The 17881-nt window shown below is 35.7% G+C and overlaps 3 protein-coding genes and 1 pseudogene across 3 annotated transcripts in view; all 4 read right to left on the bottom strand.

Annotated features, from left to right (window-relative positions):
- Positions 1–1208, bottom strand: part of LOC102599541 (abscisic-aldehyde oxidase-like) — a 13460-nt gene extending 12252 nt beyond the window's left edge. Inside the window, exon 1 of the mRNA XM_006340234.2 lies at positions 975–1208. Coding sequence (XP_006340296.1) covers positions 975–1122 — 148 coding nt within the window. The 5' untranslated portion in view covers positions 1123–1208. The remainder of the gene's footprint in view (positions 1–974) is intronic.
- Positions 1209–3850: 2642 nt separating this feature from the next.
- Positions 3851–4646, bottom strand: LOC102599215 (indole-3-acetaldehyde oxidase-like; annotated as a pseudogene).
- Positions 4647–11022: 6376 nt separating this feature from the next.
- LOC102598892 (indole-3-acetaldehyde oxidase-like) lies at positions 11023–16966 on the bottom strand. Its single transcript, XM_015302869.1, has 9 exons — positions 15756–16966; positions 14854–15107; positions 14530–14739; positions 14062–14280; positions 13025–13987; positions 12680–12769; positions 12167–12265; positions 11812–12001; positions 11023–11541 (listed from the first exon to the last, which is right to left on the bottom strand). Exons 1-9 carry the CDS (start codon positions 16951–16953, stop codon positions 11309–11311), a joined length of 3456 nt encoding a protein of 1151 aa, XP_015158355.1. The 5' UTR covers positions 16954–16966; the 3' UTR covers positions 11023–11308.
- LOC107057837 (probable aldehyde oxidase 4) overlaps positions 16966–17881 on the bottom strand; it is a 4108-nt gene continuing 3192 nt past the window's right edge. Inside the window, exon 3 of the mRNA XM_015302872.1 lies at positions 16966–17432. Within this exon, the coding sequence (XP_015158358.1) occupies positions 16966–17432 (467 nt within the window). The remainder of the gene's footprint in view (positions 17433–17881) is intronic.

Here is a 17881-nt window from a genome sequence, read left to right as displayed (position 1 = left end):
CCCCCCTATCCCAAAACAAATGTAAAAACAAGTTTCATTTAAAAAAAAAAAAAAGACTTTCTTACTACCCCACCTTTTATCACTTTTTTGTTTGTTTGTGTGAATGCACATCTTTTATTCATTTTATCTTTTAACTACCACTTTTAAATGGATAATATGGATATTATTCATTTTTATTCATTTTTAAATGAGTTGGATATCCAACCCATTTAAAATGAGTAAATATGAACGGATACCCATATTAATTATCCATTCTGCCACCCCTAGTTGTGTTGGTGGGAGATAACAAGGTACCCCTGAGATTAGTCGAGATGCACATATGGGGAAAATTTTTAACATGGTAGAGGCACAACCAACAAAAGGTGGGTGAGGCTCCATTAACTTTTTGACACATGGATAAATGGACCATTTATCTACTTTAAAGATATAATGCTAGCACTAACAAGAGAGAGAAATTATATTTACACAATAAATTAAGTTGAACATATATAAAAAATGCAAGAGAAATTAAAACGTGGGTTTACTTCTTCTTTGTTTTAATATTTTGAGATTATATTGAATATGTTACGTAGTTATATGTTAGTTTGACAAATTTATTTTGATATGGTATCTTTTCTACGTAATATAATTTGTATTTTTGTTTTCATTGCAATTACTTTTCTACTTTTAATTTTTTTTTGATAAAATAGTACTTAAAATTTTGTGGAATATGTTTAATTTATTTTATTTTAAAAAAATATTTTACTTTTTTGTTAATTTTTTAAAATAATGATTTATTTAAGTTAAAGATGGCTAACTTTAGAGGGAAAATCAAGATCTGAAAAATTAATCTTTATTTCTTTTCAACATTGGTATAACTTTTGTCAAAAAGTTAATGAAGCCTCACACAACTTTTGTTGGTTAGGCCTTTACCATGATAAAACTTTTCGGGCTTGGACACCACAGTTGTTCAAAAAGAAAAGAAAGAGCATTACCTTCACCACAACCAAGTTTAGGACTCTTGAAACAAGTCTCAGAGCGCAAGAACTCAAGCAAAGTTGTTGAAGGATCCACAGATGGCAGCTCAAACCTCTCTCCATTAACTGCAAACACCAAATTCCCCTTTTTCTGTGTTTCCTCCATTAATACAGTAACCTCCAACTTGACTTTTAACACAAATAACTTTATGCTACATTATAAAGGGAAAATGAGGCTCACAGTTATGTAAAATGTGATGATTATTTTAAGGGATAAAGGTCTGAAAAATATCCTAACTTTGGTCAAATTTGATGTTGCGATACCAAACTTTCATAAAGAACTATTACCTCCCTAGACTATTTAATACTGTATTTTTTACCCCCTGAACTATTTAATAGTATATTTTAAAGGTATATATGTGCCCACGTGGACACATTACAATTTACAATTTTGCATTATTTTTTATGTCCACGTGGGAAAATATATATGTTTAAAATACGGTATTAAATAATCTAGGGAGGTAATAGGTCCTCATGAAAGTTTAGTATCGCAACAGCAAATCCGACCAAAATTGGGATATTTTTCAGACCCTTATCCCTTATTTTAAAAGAAAATATTTCCAAGTTTTAATAGGGATAATAGAGAAAAAGATTCAATCATTTTGAACCACTCATGTCACAATTATATTACTCGGAAGATATGCATTGTGTGTTCGGAAGATATTCAATATATATTTAGAGTGGATCTTAACTTGTCTTATTATATGGTGAGAATCGAAATAAAAGACTTATGAATATTTCATATAGGTTGTGTCCTTTTATGTAGGGCACACACCCCTATCCCCCACTTCCGTACCTTCTAATTGCTTTCAAAAATTAAATGGCTATTTTGTTCTTTAAAATCATTATATTAAGAACATTTAAATGCAAAGGTGTAATTATACAATTTATGTAAACATAACAAATGAAAATTTCAATTAGAAAAAAAAGAAGAAGTGAAATGATTGTATTTTATTTAGTTCAATCTTTTCAATTCATTTGAATATTTTTATCTTCCATTGCTTATTCAATGATCTTCCATTTCAATTTCCAATTGTTTATTTAATAAGACATTTCAAATCATTTCAATTTAAGTTTTTTTTACTTCTTATATACTTTCCTTTGACTTTTACGTATAAAAATAAATATTACTTTAACTTATTTTTCGATTAATAAAGTCACTCTACATAAATCTTATATCCTACTAATCACTCCAACCGACAGAATTTAAAAGTGGAGGGATCACATTCCGTCCACTATACCTCTTTGTCACAGGTCCTGTGGTCCAACTAATTTAGATTATCATTACGTCCATAGTGAAAAAAATAATACTTCCTATCAAAAAATTCTCAATTTTTGAATTTTAAATTCAAAACATCTAAATATCTAATAAAAAAATCAAATCTCACCCACCACACCTTCTAAACATGTGAAATTTCATTGAATACTACAGCTCATGGAATTGGTTGTGGTCATAATAAGCTCAATTATTGGACTGAAATTATATTCAGTAAAAAACACGTGGGAATGGGATGAATATTTTAAATTTTTTAAAAAAGACAAAATAAATCTCTTCCTTTTTTCAAAGAGATTTATTTATTTATCACTAAAGCTACCTTCAAATATAGCTTCTAATTCACTCAATCATCTTAATTTCTCTACTAATCATCTATAATTCAACTAATACTGTCCTAATTTTTAAATTACTCATTTTGTTTTTAATTTCCGTCCGAAAAAAAGACGTATTTTTATGTTTAGTAGCAATTTAACTTTAAAATACATATTTTACCTGTAATGAAATGATTTATAGTTATATAAATATCTATAATTTATTTTAAATCACGAGTTTCAAGTCTTTCTTTTTTTCTTGAACACCGTATCAAGTCAAACTGCTCGTATAAATTGAGACGGAGAGAGTACTATCATTCTATTGCAATACAATCTAAATTTACACTGAGGTTGATATAGACAGAATAACAAATAAACTTTAAATCACACATTTTCTATTAAACAGAACAGTTCAAATTCTTTATGAGGATGTTAGTGGGGCATTTTAATAGTTTAAGAATTCACATTTTTTACATGGCCACATACCTGTTGGTTTATGGCCGTTGGTGCACTTCTCATATATGTTACATAATGATGGATGAATTGGCCGTTGATTGTTGCCGTTGAAAATAATTATTGCTGCATTACTATTCAGCATTACTCCAAATGGAGTTAGTGTATGTGTTACAATTTTCTTGGTGCATGCAGCAACTCCCAAGCCGTTGGTGGCTTAAGTGTCCCTTTATTTTCATTCTTTATTTCTCCATTATACCTCGTAACATATGTAATTCCTAAGGTCATTATCTTCACTATTTACTACCCCATTATCTTCCTATTCATTGCTAGGAAGACTTCTTCTAGTATAAATAGTGGTGGTCTTCATTTGGTTGAGACACACAAGAAATTATAGAGTGCATAAAGTTTGTCAAAGAAGAGAGTTCTTATTAGTTGAAAGGAGGTGTTCTTTTTTGTGGAGCTTTGAACTCAACTCTTGTCCAGAGTTGTTGAGTTATACTTGTGAAGGCTGTTGTATCCTTGAGGGGACAAGTCAAGAGGACTACTGCTAGACCGGTGAAAAACATTTGTTGCAGTGGGCTTGAATCTCCTTAAAAGAGAGTGAGATATCCGCGCCTCAGCCTGAAGAAATTTATGTTTCTTTATTTTATTTTCAATTGTAATCTTGCAATTTTATTATCTTGTAATCTTTCACTAACAGAGGATATACATAAAAACAAGTATTTAGTATCTATGTTGCTCGGACTTTTTAAAAATACCCCCAAGAGCCTGTCGGCTCGTCCTTAAATAGTGCATTTTTTGAGGAACCGACACGGCTGAGGCAAACAGTTGTGAGAGTCTGAGCAATATAGTTTAGTATAACTCGAGACGCATGTTGAAGCACTTTTAGTTAGATTTCTGAGCCAACATACTTTCCAAGTATTTTTCCACATAATCCAGGCCACACTGTGTCTTCACAACGGGTATTATGGTGGGGATGTCCAAATAGAATTCTGAAACAGACCCGTTAAGCTTGCCCCATAGTTTGAGCTGTTCGCGTGCTGCTTTAACAGCTGCTCTTTTTGCACAGTGGACTGAAGCTGCCAGAAGCAGCGGCGGTTCACCAGATGCGGCAAAAAGAGTAATCAAGTTAAGATTCAACAAACATTGGATATGTTGATGACATTGGACTTTGTCTAGTTGAAAGCATGAAGGGAGTTCTTCTGTCTCACAAAAAGTATATTCTTGATCTACTTTTAGAAACTGGAAAGTTGCCAACTAGACGCAGTCGTACTCAACTGGTTCCTCATGTGGACGTATGATTAATATCTATGCTCCAATTCGAGGGGGAGAGTTACAAACTGTATATAGACATCATGCTTACCTAATGTTGGAATAAGATATTGACTTGCATTCGATTACATATTTCTTTGTACGATTTTGATGATGTTCATAGTTATAAGCAAATAAAGTGTTTGACAGAATAATACCTTTAGACGAGAGAACACGTTTTTCATGATGTCCACTGTTTAGCACATGAACATTGAAATTCTCAGGTATAGTGTCAATTGTCGGGATCTTGTATTTCTAAGTGCTATTTGATACCATTAATCCGTCTTCGTTGGTGAGATATTCTTCATGCATATTTTTTATCTGTAACACCCCGTATCCTAAAACAGACCAGATTGCAGATTTCTGGTGTTGTAGGTGGCACCCACAGGCACCATCCACGGACCGTAGGAGGACGCACTGTTCGTCCTGCAGGTCTGCGCTTCGTGTCAGCAACCTCCCCCATAACTCAGCCCAAAAATTTGGCCAAATGTGGACCCACGGCCGGACCTACGGTTCGTAGGTCAGGTCACAGACTGTGGTTTGTGTCCTTGGATCGAAGTCCCAAAAGCCCAGCTTCAGTCCCGGTTGACCAGCACGGACCGTTAGTCGATCGACGGTCTGTTGGTGACCCCGACATCAGTTAAGTCAGGAGTCTTTTGGTCTTTTCTTATTTCGTTGGACCCCTAAACTACATCGTTTAGACTCTAAATTTTGAGGTTTAGTCAGTTTAAGCCTAGAAACATAACTAGAACTTACCTAAGTCACATCATTCATCAAAACTTAGAAAAAATTAGAGCGTAAGAAGAGAAGAGAGGTCAAGAACCCTACTTCAAGAACGCAACAAGGTTCCATCAGTTCCAGCCCTAAAATCGAAAGATTTCTCCCTGAAATTCGTCGCTAAGTATGTGGGATTTCACTAGTGGGTTCCTTTCTCCCATTAGGTCCCTAGTTTTCTATCAGATTCTTGATTCACTTATTATGACTAGACATAGGGTTTTCTATAACTTCAGCAGATTATCATGAATTAATTATCTAAATGTTCCAAATCAGATTATCATGTTATTATTTAGATTATTGCATGAATTTCAGAGCCCTAGCTATGTAGTTCTTTAGTTCTTGAATTGCACATGCTAGCCAGATATTTCAGATATACATGCTCAATTTTTGAATGTGTCATTATCAGTTTATTAATGTGCATTCTTAGTTGCATGTCAGTTTTGAGCTATCCAGTATATCACAATAAATCAGTCATAATGTGTTAATCATTAAATCTATTGGGAGTAGCATAATATCGAATTGGACTAGGGTAAGCTACCCATATAGTCCCAAAACTACGAGCCACTAGGTTGTAAGTCCCTCTGTGGGCATCATTTTAGTGATCATACCAGCATGCCTCGACACCTTTGGCCAGGTGTATTGGGTCCTCTCGATGGGGCGTATACATCGGACTCCACATTTAGCTCATGTGGTTTTATTGTCGGTTATTAGTAGCTCCCACAGTTCAGTCAGATTTCATTGCATTGACCATATTTCAGTACAGTCAGTATTCAGTCTTAGCATGTTATAAATTGGTCATTGCATTCGGTTAGCTCAGTATTCAATATCTATATCATGTTCAGATTATACTATTGCTTTATTGCTCGTTTAGTTATATGTTTATTTCAGTTTTACTCTATCCTGTATGCTCAGTACCTTTTAAGTACTGACGCACACTCTGCGCTACATCTTCTCGTGATGTAGGTCCAGATCCTCAGCATCCAGATCGCGCTTAGATCGATTTCCGATCTCCAGTTCAACAACATCAGTGGTGAGTCCTTATTCTTCAAGGATAATAGTCGTGTTATCTTTCAGTTTTCAATCTTTAGTTTCAGTTTTGCTAGATTTAGCTGGGGCATGTCCCAACACTTCTAGGCAGTTAGAGGTTATTTTCAGACATAGTTAGATTCAGCTTAGTATTTGAGTTTGATATTTCTTTTATATTAAACTCTCAGATTTGATATATTCAGTTTTAGTATATGGGTGATCCCTATTATTTCAGATTTGCTTATAATTATATTCCGCATCAGTTATTATTATTTTTAGTATGCTCATGTCATGCCAGCAGTGTTAGCTTGGGGTCACTTGTGATCCTAGGTCCCGTGTCCGCGTCCAGGGGGTAGCTCGGGGGTGACAAACTTGGTATCAGAGCACTAAGTTTAAGTGTCCTAGGATGTCTGAAAGGCCGCACTAGGTAGAGTCATTTTCATGGGTGTGTAGTGTGCACCACATCTAATGAGAGGGAGGCTACAAAGTGTTTAAGGAAAAATCTCCATTTTCTTGTTACTCTTATCATGCGTTAGGTATGATCTAATTCCATTCTAACTCGACGTTCTAGGTTTCAGATCATGCCTCCTCGTAGAGCTAACACCGGAATGCGAATGCTAGGAATGCAAATGCAGCTCCTCCAGTACCAGATCAAGAAGTTTCGAATGCAGAGTTCCGAAATGCCATTCAGATATTAGCTCAGAGTGTGGCCAATCAGAACAATCAGCGGGTTCCAGGTCAGGCAAATGCAAATGTTGGATCAGCTGCAGCTAGAGTGCAGGATTTTGTTAGGATGAATCCGCCAGAGTTCTTAGGATCGCAGGTTGGTGAGGATCATCAAAACTTCATTAATTAGGTCAAGAAAATCTTTGAAGTGATGCAAGTAACTGGGAATGATCGGGTTGAGTTAGCATCGTACCAACTCAAGGATGTGGCTCATCTTTGGTATACTCAGTGGAAAGAGAACAGGGGTGAAGATGCAACTGCTATCACTTGGGCTTACTTCAGTGAAACCTTTCTGGACAGGTTCTTCCCAAGAGAGCTAAAGGAAGCGAAAGCCTAGGAGTTTATGAACTTGAGGCAAGGTAACATGACATTCCAAGAGTATGGACTCAAGTTCATCCAACTCTCCAGGTATGCTCCTCACATGATTGCTGACTCCAGGGATCAGATGAATAAGTTTCTATATAGAGTGTCAGACTTGGTGAAAACAGAGTGTAGGAATGCCATGTTACTTGAAGATATGAACATCTCTAGGCTCATGACTCATGCTTAGCAGGTGGAGGGTGATAAGCTTAGGGAGCAGGCTAAGGAGAATAAGAAAGCAAGGACAGACAACTATGACTATTCTCAACAGAAATCAGGTGGTGGAAATCGCTCCCAGTATCAGCAAAAGTCTTCAACCCCAGCACTTTCATCAGCCAGTGTTCCATCCTCCAAGTTCCAGAATGATAAAAAAGGTGGAGCATCAGGCTCTAAGATTCAAGGTAGTGTTTTAGGCACCAGAACCTATCCAACTTGTCCAAAGTGTGGTAAGAACCATCCGGGCGAGTGTCTTGAAATTGTATTTGGGTGTCCCCAAATAACTAAACTTTTATTATCTCAAAATAGCCAACAAACAATCATATATATATATAAGAGAACCCTAGGCCCGCCTACGTGCGCCACCACAAACAAGAATTCCCTTTTAATTTATTTATTTCCAAAACTAGCCTTCTCCTTTCATGAAAAGTTGCGACATTTATGAAAAGTTGTGACTTTATGAAAAGTTTTGACTTTTATGAAAAGTTGTAACTTTTATGAAAATTTGTGACTTTTATGAAGAGTTGTGACATTTATGAAAAATTGTGACTTTTATGAAAGGTTGTGACCTTTCCAAAGAGTTGTGCCTTTTCCTAAGAGTTGTGATCTTTTCGATAAGGCACAATAAGCATTTGTTCACACTATCTTTTGTTGTCTATAAATAGAGGAATTTCCTTCCACTATTATTTGTAGGTTTTTTTTGGGCTATAAGGTAGTCGAATTCAAATACATTAATTAAGTTTCTTATGAAGTTTGTTTCATTCCTCAAAGTTTTCTTCTTCCTATTTCATGAAGCTTTAACTTTACTATAATTCATAGTGATTCATGTAACTATAGCAATTTCTTTTTGCTATTTTGGTGACTTTTTTTAACTTTGTTAAAAATTTCAGCAAGGATGATTGAATTTTTTTTTTAGAGAAAAGAACTTCTCTTTTGTCCCTTTCTATAGGTTTCTTCATATGAACAAACAAAATTGATTTGAATTGCAATGCCACATTACTACTCTTGCACCTCTCAATCCACAACTCATAACGTTGCTAAAATGGTTGAATTCAGTACATTTGGTTCTTTAGTAAACAAAACTTTTATTTCTTCCACTGTTATTTGTACAGTTTTTTTCGCTATAGGGGAGTTGAATTCAAATACATTAATTAAACTTCTTATGAAGTGTGTTTCATTCCTCAAAGTCTTCTTCCTCCTATTTCATGAAACTTAATCTTTTACTGTAAGTCATAGTGATTCATGTATCTATTGCAATTTCTTTTTGCTATTTTTGTGACTTTTTTTTAACTCTTTCAATTAAATTTGTGAACTGTAAACTTGGATACAGTCCGACCGACTATCTTTTTGAAAAATATGTTAAGCAACATGCCTTTTTCTTCTTGATTGTTAGGAAAGTAAGGTCGTCTTTATTATTATTTCTGGATATTTGTGAGTTCAAGTGCTCACAAAATTATGCTGTGAGATTTTTAATATGTTATGTGTCAAAATTTTGGTTTAGAATATCCAGTTGTGAGTAGTTACATTCAGATGACACCTACTGCTTGGTTGATAATTGCATTAATTCATTGTAACTGCATACTATAACCATAACAATTACTATGGTTCAATTCCAAATAAGTTGGGGCCGGTGATATGAAACCTAAGAAAAAGTAATGACTGAGACAATGAGGAAAAACATTTATGATACTAACAATTTTAGGGTCATTTTTAACATATACATGATACGACATACTATAATAAAAAAGAAGAGATTGATGGAGGTTCATAAGAAAGGAGTCGAAGGTCCTCTATTTGAATTAAGTTAATTAGGTTCTTGTATGGACGCGATGTTCCACTTTACTTGGGAGTGTTGTTGTTCGAGGCTTTTTGATCTCTTCTTTAATGTCTAATGTTGTTCTTTATAACTTCTTGGAATTTAGAAATTTTCATTATTTTTGACAAACTATTTCCATGGATATTTTCTTAGCCTTCTTTCTTATACGTAAAATCTCTCTATGACTCATAATTTTTTTATAACAAAAACAAAAATTAAAAGAATATAGCAGTTTAAGATTTCAGAGGAACGCTTTGCCTTAAGATAAAATGTTCTTGACAATGTAGTGTATGTATCGAAAATACGAATATTACCGAATGATCATATGTAAGCTTAATAAAATAGTTCAATCCTGTGCGAAGCACGGATAATTTACCTAGTATGATAATAATACAACATAACATTCAACATTTTCTTGCATATCCTAAAGAGCTCAACTATGCCTATTATGGATGGTATCGAGGTAATTAATTCCTAACTAATTACAATTTAATCTTAATTTTATGTCTAATGATTTACTCAAATGTTTGTTTTAATGATATGACATGACTCGATATACATGTGTAACACACGTGCATATTTTCTGAAAAAATCTAAACAATATAACGTTTATCTATGTGTGAAATGTGTTTTTATTTTATTGAAAGTTTTTTTTTTCGATTACTAGGCAACAAAAAAGCTTTGATCAATGGGGATTACAACGATGATTGTGGGAATAACAACTCTAGATGATAGTGAAGAATATCGCAAAAAATTTATGGAAGTTGGGCTTGATGAATGCTATGAGAAGCCATTACAAAGGAGATACTTCAGAGTCTTGTTGGGAAAATTTCTAACAAAGTTTAATATTATAGAAGAATAAATCATCTTATTATAAGATAAGTTGTATAATATAGTTCTTTAGTCATGTACTTGAGTGACTTGACCTATATAAGTATTATTTTCAAATTTGGTGAGTATTAAAGATGTACGGGTAGACATATGATTATGATGCTATATATCCCTATTATTATGAACTAGAATACTTCTTTTTGTTGGTTTTCATTCGGAGTTTCATATCTATCTTGAGGTCAGACTGATTTGAAATAATTAGAAAATTTATTTTGAGCGATAAAGTTTTTATTTTCTTATTTTTCATTCAATGTTCAAGTTTATTGTCGGAACAACAAATGTAGGCATATTTCATTTAATTCGATTTGCTATTATTAATTTTCCAATAACAAATTTTGGCAAATTTCATTTATAAAAACTTCTCATGAAGCTCCAATATATTTAAATGGACATCAAATAATTTTTCTAGTATAATGTGCATTCTAATTTCTAAGTACTGTTTGTTTCAAAGACAACGAAGGTATATGTACTGGTAATTTATTCTTCATTTTATGCGTAATTGTTTACTCGAAATTTTGTTTTAATAATATGAATTATATTTAAAAAAATTATATGACATAACTTGACATACACGTGTAACACACGTGCATGTGGTTAAGCTAGTAGTATTGTCGCTTGAATCCTTCAAAAATATTGTCTCATTCACGTTGGAACCTTTCAAGAATGTGTTGCCTTTGAAGGATCCGACATACACTCATATTTTTTGAAGAATCCAAACAACATAACTTTTATCTACATGCGAACCATGTTTCCATTGTTAACATGATTTAGTTGATTTTCTTTTTATTCTTTTTCGATTTCTAGGCAATAAAAAAGCTTCGATCAAAGTTTCAAAAAATGCTCAGAAAATAAAATGATCATTTATTATTATAGCAACAGAAATGTTATGAAATATTTACAATGATCATATATCAATATTTTAGAAGAAATAAATCACCTTATTATATAACTAAGACCATATATAGCTCTTTAGTCATGTACTTGAAATTTGGTGAATATTAAAGATGTAGTAGACATGATCATGACTCTTTGAAAATGCCTCCGGGGGCATGTCAGATCCTCAAAAAGTAATGTGTATTTTTGGAGGAATCAACACATGTGCGACAACATTCTAGATAGTTTAGTATCATTTGAAGCACGTTGATTTCCGAGCCAGCAAAGTTTCTACGAACTTCTCTGCATAATCCAGGCCACATTGTGTCTTCACAACTGGTAATATTGCAGGGACATCTAGATAGAATTCTGAAACAGACTCGTCGAGCTTGTCCCAACGTTTGAGCTGTTCATGTGCTGCTTTAATGGCTGCTCTTGTTGCACAATGGACCGAAGCTGCCAGAAACAACGGTGGTTCACCAGATGCTGCAAAAAAAGTTAATTATAATAAGATTCAACGGTTTGTATGAACTGAAGCAAATTCAGAATTTGAAGTTTATACGTTCCTGCATTGAGCTCAAGTCAGTATACAATAATAACATAGCTCACTAACAAGTATTTATAGATATTTAGTGGATTTTTCAATATATCTATACAAAGTCTGGACAAAAGTTATTGCGTTCCTGTGAACTCAAGAACATGGAGAACTCATATGACACATGGTAAAGCTAAAGGAAATGAAGAAAAGAGTTATACTTTTGGACGAAAGAACACGTTGTTCGTGATGTCCACTGTTTACGAGATGAACATTGAAATTCTGGGGTATGGTGTCAATAGTTGGGATGCTGTATGTCCAAGTGCTATTTGAGACCATTAACCCATCTTCATTTGTAAGATATTCTTCGTTCATGAAAAATCCGATTCCTTGTACAAAAGCACCTTCAATCTGTAGCAAGGAAAAGAAAAACAATCACCACAATTATGAACAATCTTGGGATCAAGAATCAGATAGTTCTGAAGTTTGAATAACGGTTCAAGTGCATGATGCATCTCTTAACCGTATAAGTGAATTCTAGTTACAAAATCTAGAATCTATGATGAAGGGAAGAACCTGTCCCAAATCAACAGCTGCATTCAAGCTCTGTCCGCAGTCGTAAATAATATCTGACTGCAAAATGGTAGTCTCTCCAGTCAGAACATCTATCTCCACCTGCAAAAAGAGTTCTATTGTTAGTTATCCATATGAAGATATATTGGCTGCAAAATGATCCACAACCGGAGTTCCCTGACGAGTGTTGTGTATTCATATATTGAAAATTGATAGTCATTGCATACGATTCACTGTCAAGATTTCTTGGTGGTGAAATGATACACACAAGACTCAAAATCTCATGCTTAAGAGGGTGGAGGTTCGAGTCCTCTTCAAGGCATAATATACGAGCATTCTCAATAAGAGAGCTTGATCGGATCTGTATTGATATTCCGATATACTGATTCGAACTAAGCTCTTGGAATAAATTCAGCAAAATTTGGTGATCTTCTCTACGTATTGAAAGGGGAATCTGCTTTAAAGTAGCAGACTGAGGCAGGGAACAAGAAAAACTGATAGGAGCAACAAGTTTACCTCACTGACAGCAGCGCCGAAGGTCAAATACCTCGAGAATTCTGGCACATAATAAGAATTTGCTGCTAAGTTTATTGATTGTGTTTGTGCCTGCAAAAGAAGAAAAATGATTTCAAATAGGACTTCAGAGTATTTTATCTTCTGACTAATTCAAATTTAGCATCTTTGGCATCACGAGTTCTGTTTGGATATGGCGAAATGTTTATAAGAACAAGGTAATCATTGATGATAAGGCGTCTCTTGCAACGAGAACATCTTAAGAATACAAGTTCACAGTGATTTCAAAAACCAAAAGTACTGATTGTGAGAAGTGTGACTTGCAGTGTTGAAATGTTGAAAACAAACCTGGCGAATCAGTGTTGGCCAATCAACAGAACCATTTTTTTCCTGCAACTGTTTCTTCAGAGGGGTCAGTCTTTCAACCAAGATATTACAGCAAAGTTTAACAGCTGCACAGCTTGATTCCGATGTAGTGCTTCCAGCCGTTAACCCACCTTGCACTACACTTAAGGTGTCTGCTTGTATGACTCGTACTTTCTCCACAAGGTCTTCGGCCCAACTACTTTCGATTGAACTGAGAGCATAGGCAGTCATCTGTCTAACCTTTGTCCATAGCCCTTGGCCAACTTCAACTCCTCCAACCTCCACAACAATTGATCCATCTTGCAGAATACTGACTTTTCCTGGTGTTGGTCGTTGCGAAGCATTGTACACAGCTGGCACACGAGAAATACCCCTTTTCTTCCATGTGTTTTTCTGGTTGAACTGTTCTATCATCTTGCTTCGTTGGAAAAAGCTCGACGACACTGCCAACTTATCCATGATACTAGGCAATGTATATTCTCCTTCTGCTACAACGTTACCGTAGAATAAGTTAAGGCTTTCAAATGTATGAACATTCTCATTTCTGACAGAGTCCACCTCAATCGACAGTAAACTTGCGACGTGCTCTATTATAGCTTCGGCGATATAAGATCCTTGCAACTCCCCAGGGCCCCGCATGATCGTTTTGCTGGTGAGATTTGTCTTGCATACTTGTATATCAAAAGATAAGGCACCCCAATTATATTTTTTTAGTGTATTCATCAGATATGATGGTATGATGGGGCTCATATCATCTGTGATCCCAGCATTTATCAATATATCAAGATGTAATGCTGTGATCTTTCCGCTAGACTTGAATCCTACACTGTATGTTACTTTCATTGGGTGTCGTCCTCCTGTCATTATCATGTCACTGTTCCGGTTGACATATATCCTGACAGGTCTTCTTAACTTGTATGCTGCTAGTGCACAGGCCGTGGAAACCTAAAATTATTCATAAACTTTAACATCAGTGTCAGAGAATTGTTATTATTACTATTTCTTTTTCGTATACTCACGTGCATTGCTTTGGAAAACTTGCCCCCAAAGGCACCTCCAAGCCTTCTTGTAATTACGCGGATGTTGTGTGCAGGAACACCAAGACAACTGGCAATCACACTCTGTGCATTCTCAGGGCACTGGCTTGAAGTATAAACAACCATGCAGTTGTCTTCATCTGGAATTGCGAGGGCAGTCTGTGTCTCCATATAAAAATGGTACTCGGAACCCAATCTTAACTGGAAAATGATTATTAAAAGAAATGATAAGTAATATGTTTGAACCTTTAGCATACATCACCATACAGGAATCAAATTTAGGAAACCATTTGAAACAATGCTATGTTCTCAGTCTCTTCAAAAATGCCAGCAGGTGCGTGCCGAATCATCCAATAGTGCATTTTGGAGGATCCACTATGGGTACGGCAATAATTTTGGAGAATCCGAGCAACAAAAAACAAATATGAACAGTAGATAAAACAAAAGTACCTCAGCAGAGAGAATTTTTTGATCAGCTTCAGCCATTCCTTTTGAGAAATCGCCAATCTGTGCAGGCTGAAAAGGTGGAGGGACTTGAATAAAGCTAGCTTTCTCAACAGCTTCCTCAACAGTTAAAATGGGAGAATCTACAGTTGTAGTGTCGTATTCAATGATGGCTGTTGTTGCAGCCACATCAGCAGATCTCTGACTGTCAGCAACCTATGGTGTTTCAACAACATAAGGAAAAAAGTTCAAAATTTCAATGGACTTAGTGCATGAGAAATTAACATTTCATTAAAGCAATCTCAGAAGAAGGAAACTTGAAGTGCTCACCACAAATGCAATTCTGTCGCCAGCACAACGGGAGAGATCTTCTGCAAATAAGGGCTCGGAGCCAAACGGTGTAACAGCTCCTGCATTTGCCCCTCCTGTTGGGATATCTTTGTAAGTAATTATGGTGGTGTCTGTTAAATGAGTAGGCTCAAGCTGGATTCCCTTGACACCAGCTAATGGTTTTGTACTGTAGATAAATGCTCCATTCAAGCAGTTTGGTGGTGAAGGAATATCATCTACATAAACTGCTTCACCTGAAAAATATTATGTAAACCAGCACACCTAAAGTTCAGAATGTTGCAGACTCAAAGTTATAGTTAAACTGGTGTGCAGATAAACTATTTTGTGTTAAAAAAAGAACAAAAACATGGCAAGAGGAATACATGACAACAAGGGCAACAAAAAAGGAGAAGAATGACCAATTGGTAACACCTGAAAACGGAATCTCAAGCTTCGTCTCCTTACACAATGTTTTATCCAAAACACACTACAAAGTTCGGCAAAAATATGTATTAACACCCCAAAGAATGGTACCTATAGTTGTACCAGAGGTGTCGAATGATTCCTAACGCAATGCTTTATCCAGAGCTAAGACAGAGTAAACTATTTCCTCGATCTCATATCTCTTATTATAGACTTTCCCTCCTGTACTTGCTATTACTTTAGTTGTGTATTTTCACTTTAAATACCAGATAACATTTTCAATATAACTATGTTGCTTGGACCCTTCAAAAATGTTGTCCACCCCTGTTGGATGCTAACATTTTTAAGTGTCTGAACAACATAGCTGCCTTAAAATTTAAATGTCAAAAAGCCAGCAGTCAAGGACAGGAAAAGTTGGTATGAGATTTTGGACTTAACATGCACAAGATGAAATAAAATATTAAAAGGGGATAACAAACCAGCAGCTTGCATGGCAGCTCCGATCTTCTTCAACGGTTCACCTACTGGAGAGTACTCCGTACTAAACTCCACTACCTGCTTAGAAGAAGATAGTAGTGTTTGTTTTTTCCCCTGACTAATGCAACCATTATTACTACTTTCCGAAAGTTCCTCATCTGTGATGTCATTAATTCCATCAAGTAAACCACCAGAAATAGAAGAATGAACATCAGTTAAGGGATAAAGAAACTCAAAAACATAACTGACGGCCAAGCTTGATCTGTACTCAGGGTGTAAAGTGCCATCTTCCGGTACCACCGCTAGTTTGACTAATTTAAGTGCTTCATACAAAACATGTACACTCAACATTTTCCCGGATAGGCATTCTTCTACCTTTTTAGCCCTTTTTGCATGTTTTGTGCCATACGCACCAAACGCCAAATGGATATTGTTTATCAGGACGCCGTTCTTGCTGTGAGAAACATCAGCCTGGAACGCAGCATTTACATATGCCAATGCATTCCCATGAGGTCGTGGAGCAGCTCGATAGGTTTCAAACAAAAATCTAGAATGAGTTTGGTGAGAACTTCGATCTTTCTTAAATGGGATGCAAACACTTAGAAGCACAGTCTTTGAGTCTAGTGGTGGTCTTGATAATAACTCCTCCCATGTGAGGTTTTCAGGTCCATGACTGGTCATCAAGCTAACAGTAGCAGAAAGCCCGAGAAGTAATGTAGCGATATCAGAAGGAAAACCATTCTTCTGTGCCATAACCAAATTTCCTCCCACACTAGCAGAGTTTCTAACAAATGGTGAAGCAATCTTCTCCATGTGGTCAGCCAATTTTTGGGATACCAACTTCCCATATGAACCCAAATTGATATTACTTTCCTCTTGCAAGACTGAAATGAATTTAGAGATAGTCACAGTTGCTCCAACTTCAATGCCTGTCTGATCTCTTTTGATGATTGAGAGTTCAGGAATGTGTCTGAGATCAACATAATGATCATATCGCTGAGTTTCCTTATAATAACCTGTGCCAGTATTACCAACGACGAGTTTAAAGCTTGCATGATTTAGCGTCACATTGAAGTTCAACAAGCTCCATAGCTCCTTAATGGAAACAGGACTGTACCAAGGGTACTTTGAGGAGTCCAAATTCGTGGTGGATTCACTTTTCATGAACTCAGGATATGTACTAAAATTCTGTTGGATCATAGGGAGGTAATTTTACTTACTTTCATTTCCTTGGAGTCTCCTTTTCCAAAAAGAATTGAACCCCAAATCCTCTATATCAATATCAGCAGCAAAAGTCTTGCAGGCATCAGCAATGGGCCGGTAGCCAGTGCACCGACAAAGGTTTCCCGCTATGGCATTTTCAGCTTCAGATGAAGTTAGCTTAGAGAATCCTGGTGGAGGATCGGGTTTGTTTCCTTTATCGGTGTTGACGAGAGCTGAGAAAAGTGACATACACAGGCCAGGAGTGCAAAAGCCGCATTGAGAAGCATAGAAACCGGCAAACCTTTCATGAATAGAGTGAAATCCATCTCTGGTGTTCCCAAGGCCTTCACTTGTAGTAATTGAACAACCGTTTAAACTACAAAGAAGTGTAAGGCACGAACTTACACTAAAATCTTCCACCTTTTTAAACTTCGGATCATACTTTGAGATCAGAACAACACAGGCCCCACAACCACCTGTAACCATACAAATAAGTTATATTCCTTCTGAAACCAAAATTGTGCATTTGTTACCAAATACTTAATCAGATTATAGACGGATGATGAAGAGATATACCCCTCTAAAAGACTTAAGAAGCAGTATTTCATAGTCTAAATGAAGTCAGTAAATAAGGAATATGATATCTCATTTAACGTGCATTCTACATTGAAAAACTATAAAAGCTAGTCATTGTACTTCATTGTACAACAAAAGTAATTCTACTCTACGAAGCTGCTGAAGTTAGCTTAGTATGTAAATCAATTACATATGGTGAAACCTTAAACTCCATTTTTACTATTGTAAAGATATGGCACTTGAGCCTAATCACCATCCATTCCCCCAAAAGCTAGCTCATCATGAGGGGAAGATTGTGCACTTCCATATAAACAAACTACCAATCAATGTGAGACTCTATCCCCCCCCC

Source organism: Solanum tuberosum, unplaced genomic scaffold (genome assembly GCF_000226075.1).
Source record: "Solanum tuberosum cultivar DM 1-3 516 R44 unplaced genomic scaffold, SolTub_3.0 scf00017, whole genome shotgun sequence".
In the NCBI taxonomy this organism is placed as follows: domain Eukaryota; kingdom Viridiplantae; phylum Streptophyta; class Magnoliopsida; order Solanales; family Solanaceae; genus Solanum; species Solanum tuberosum.
This window is presented reverse-complemented; position numbering and strand designations above follow the sequence as displayed.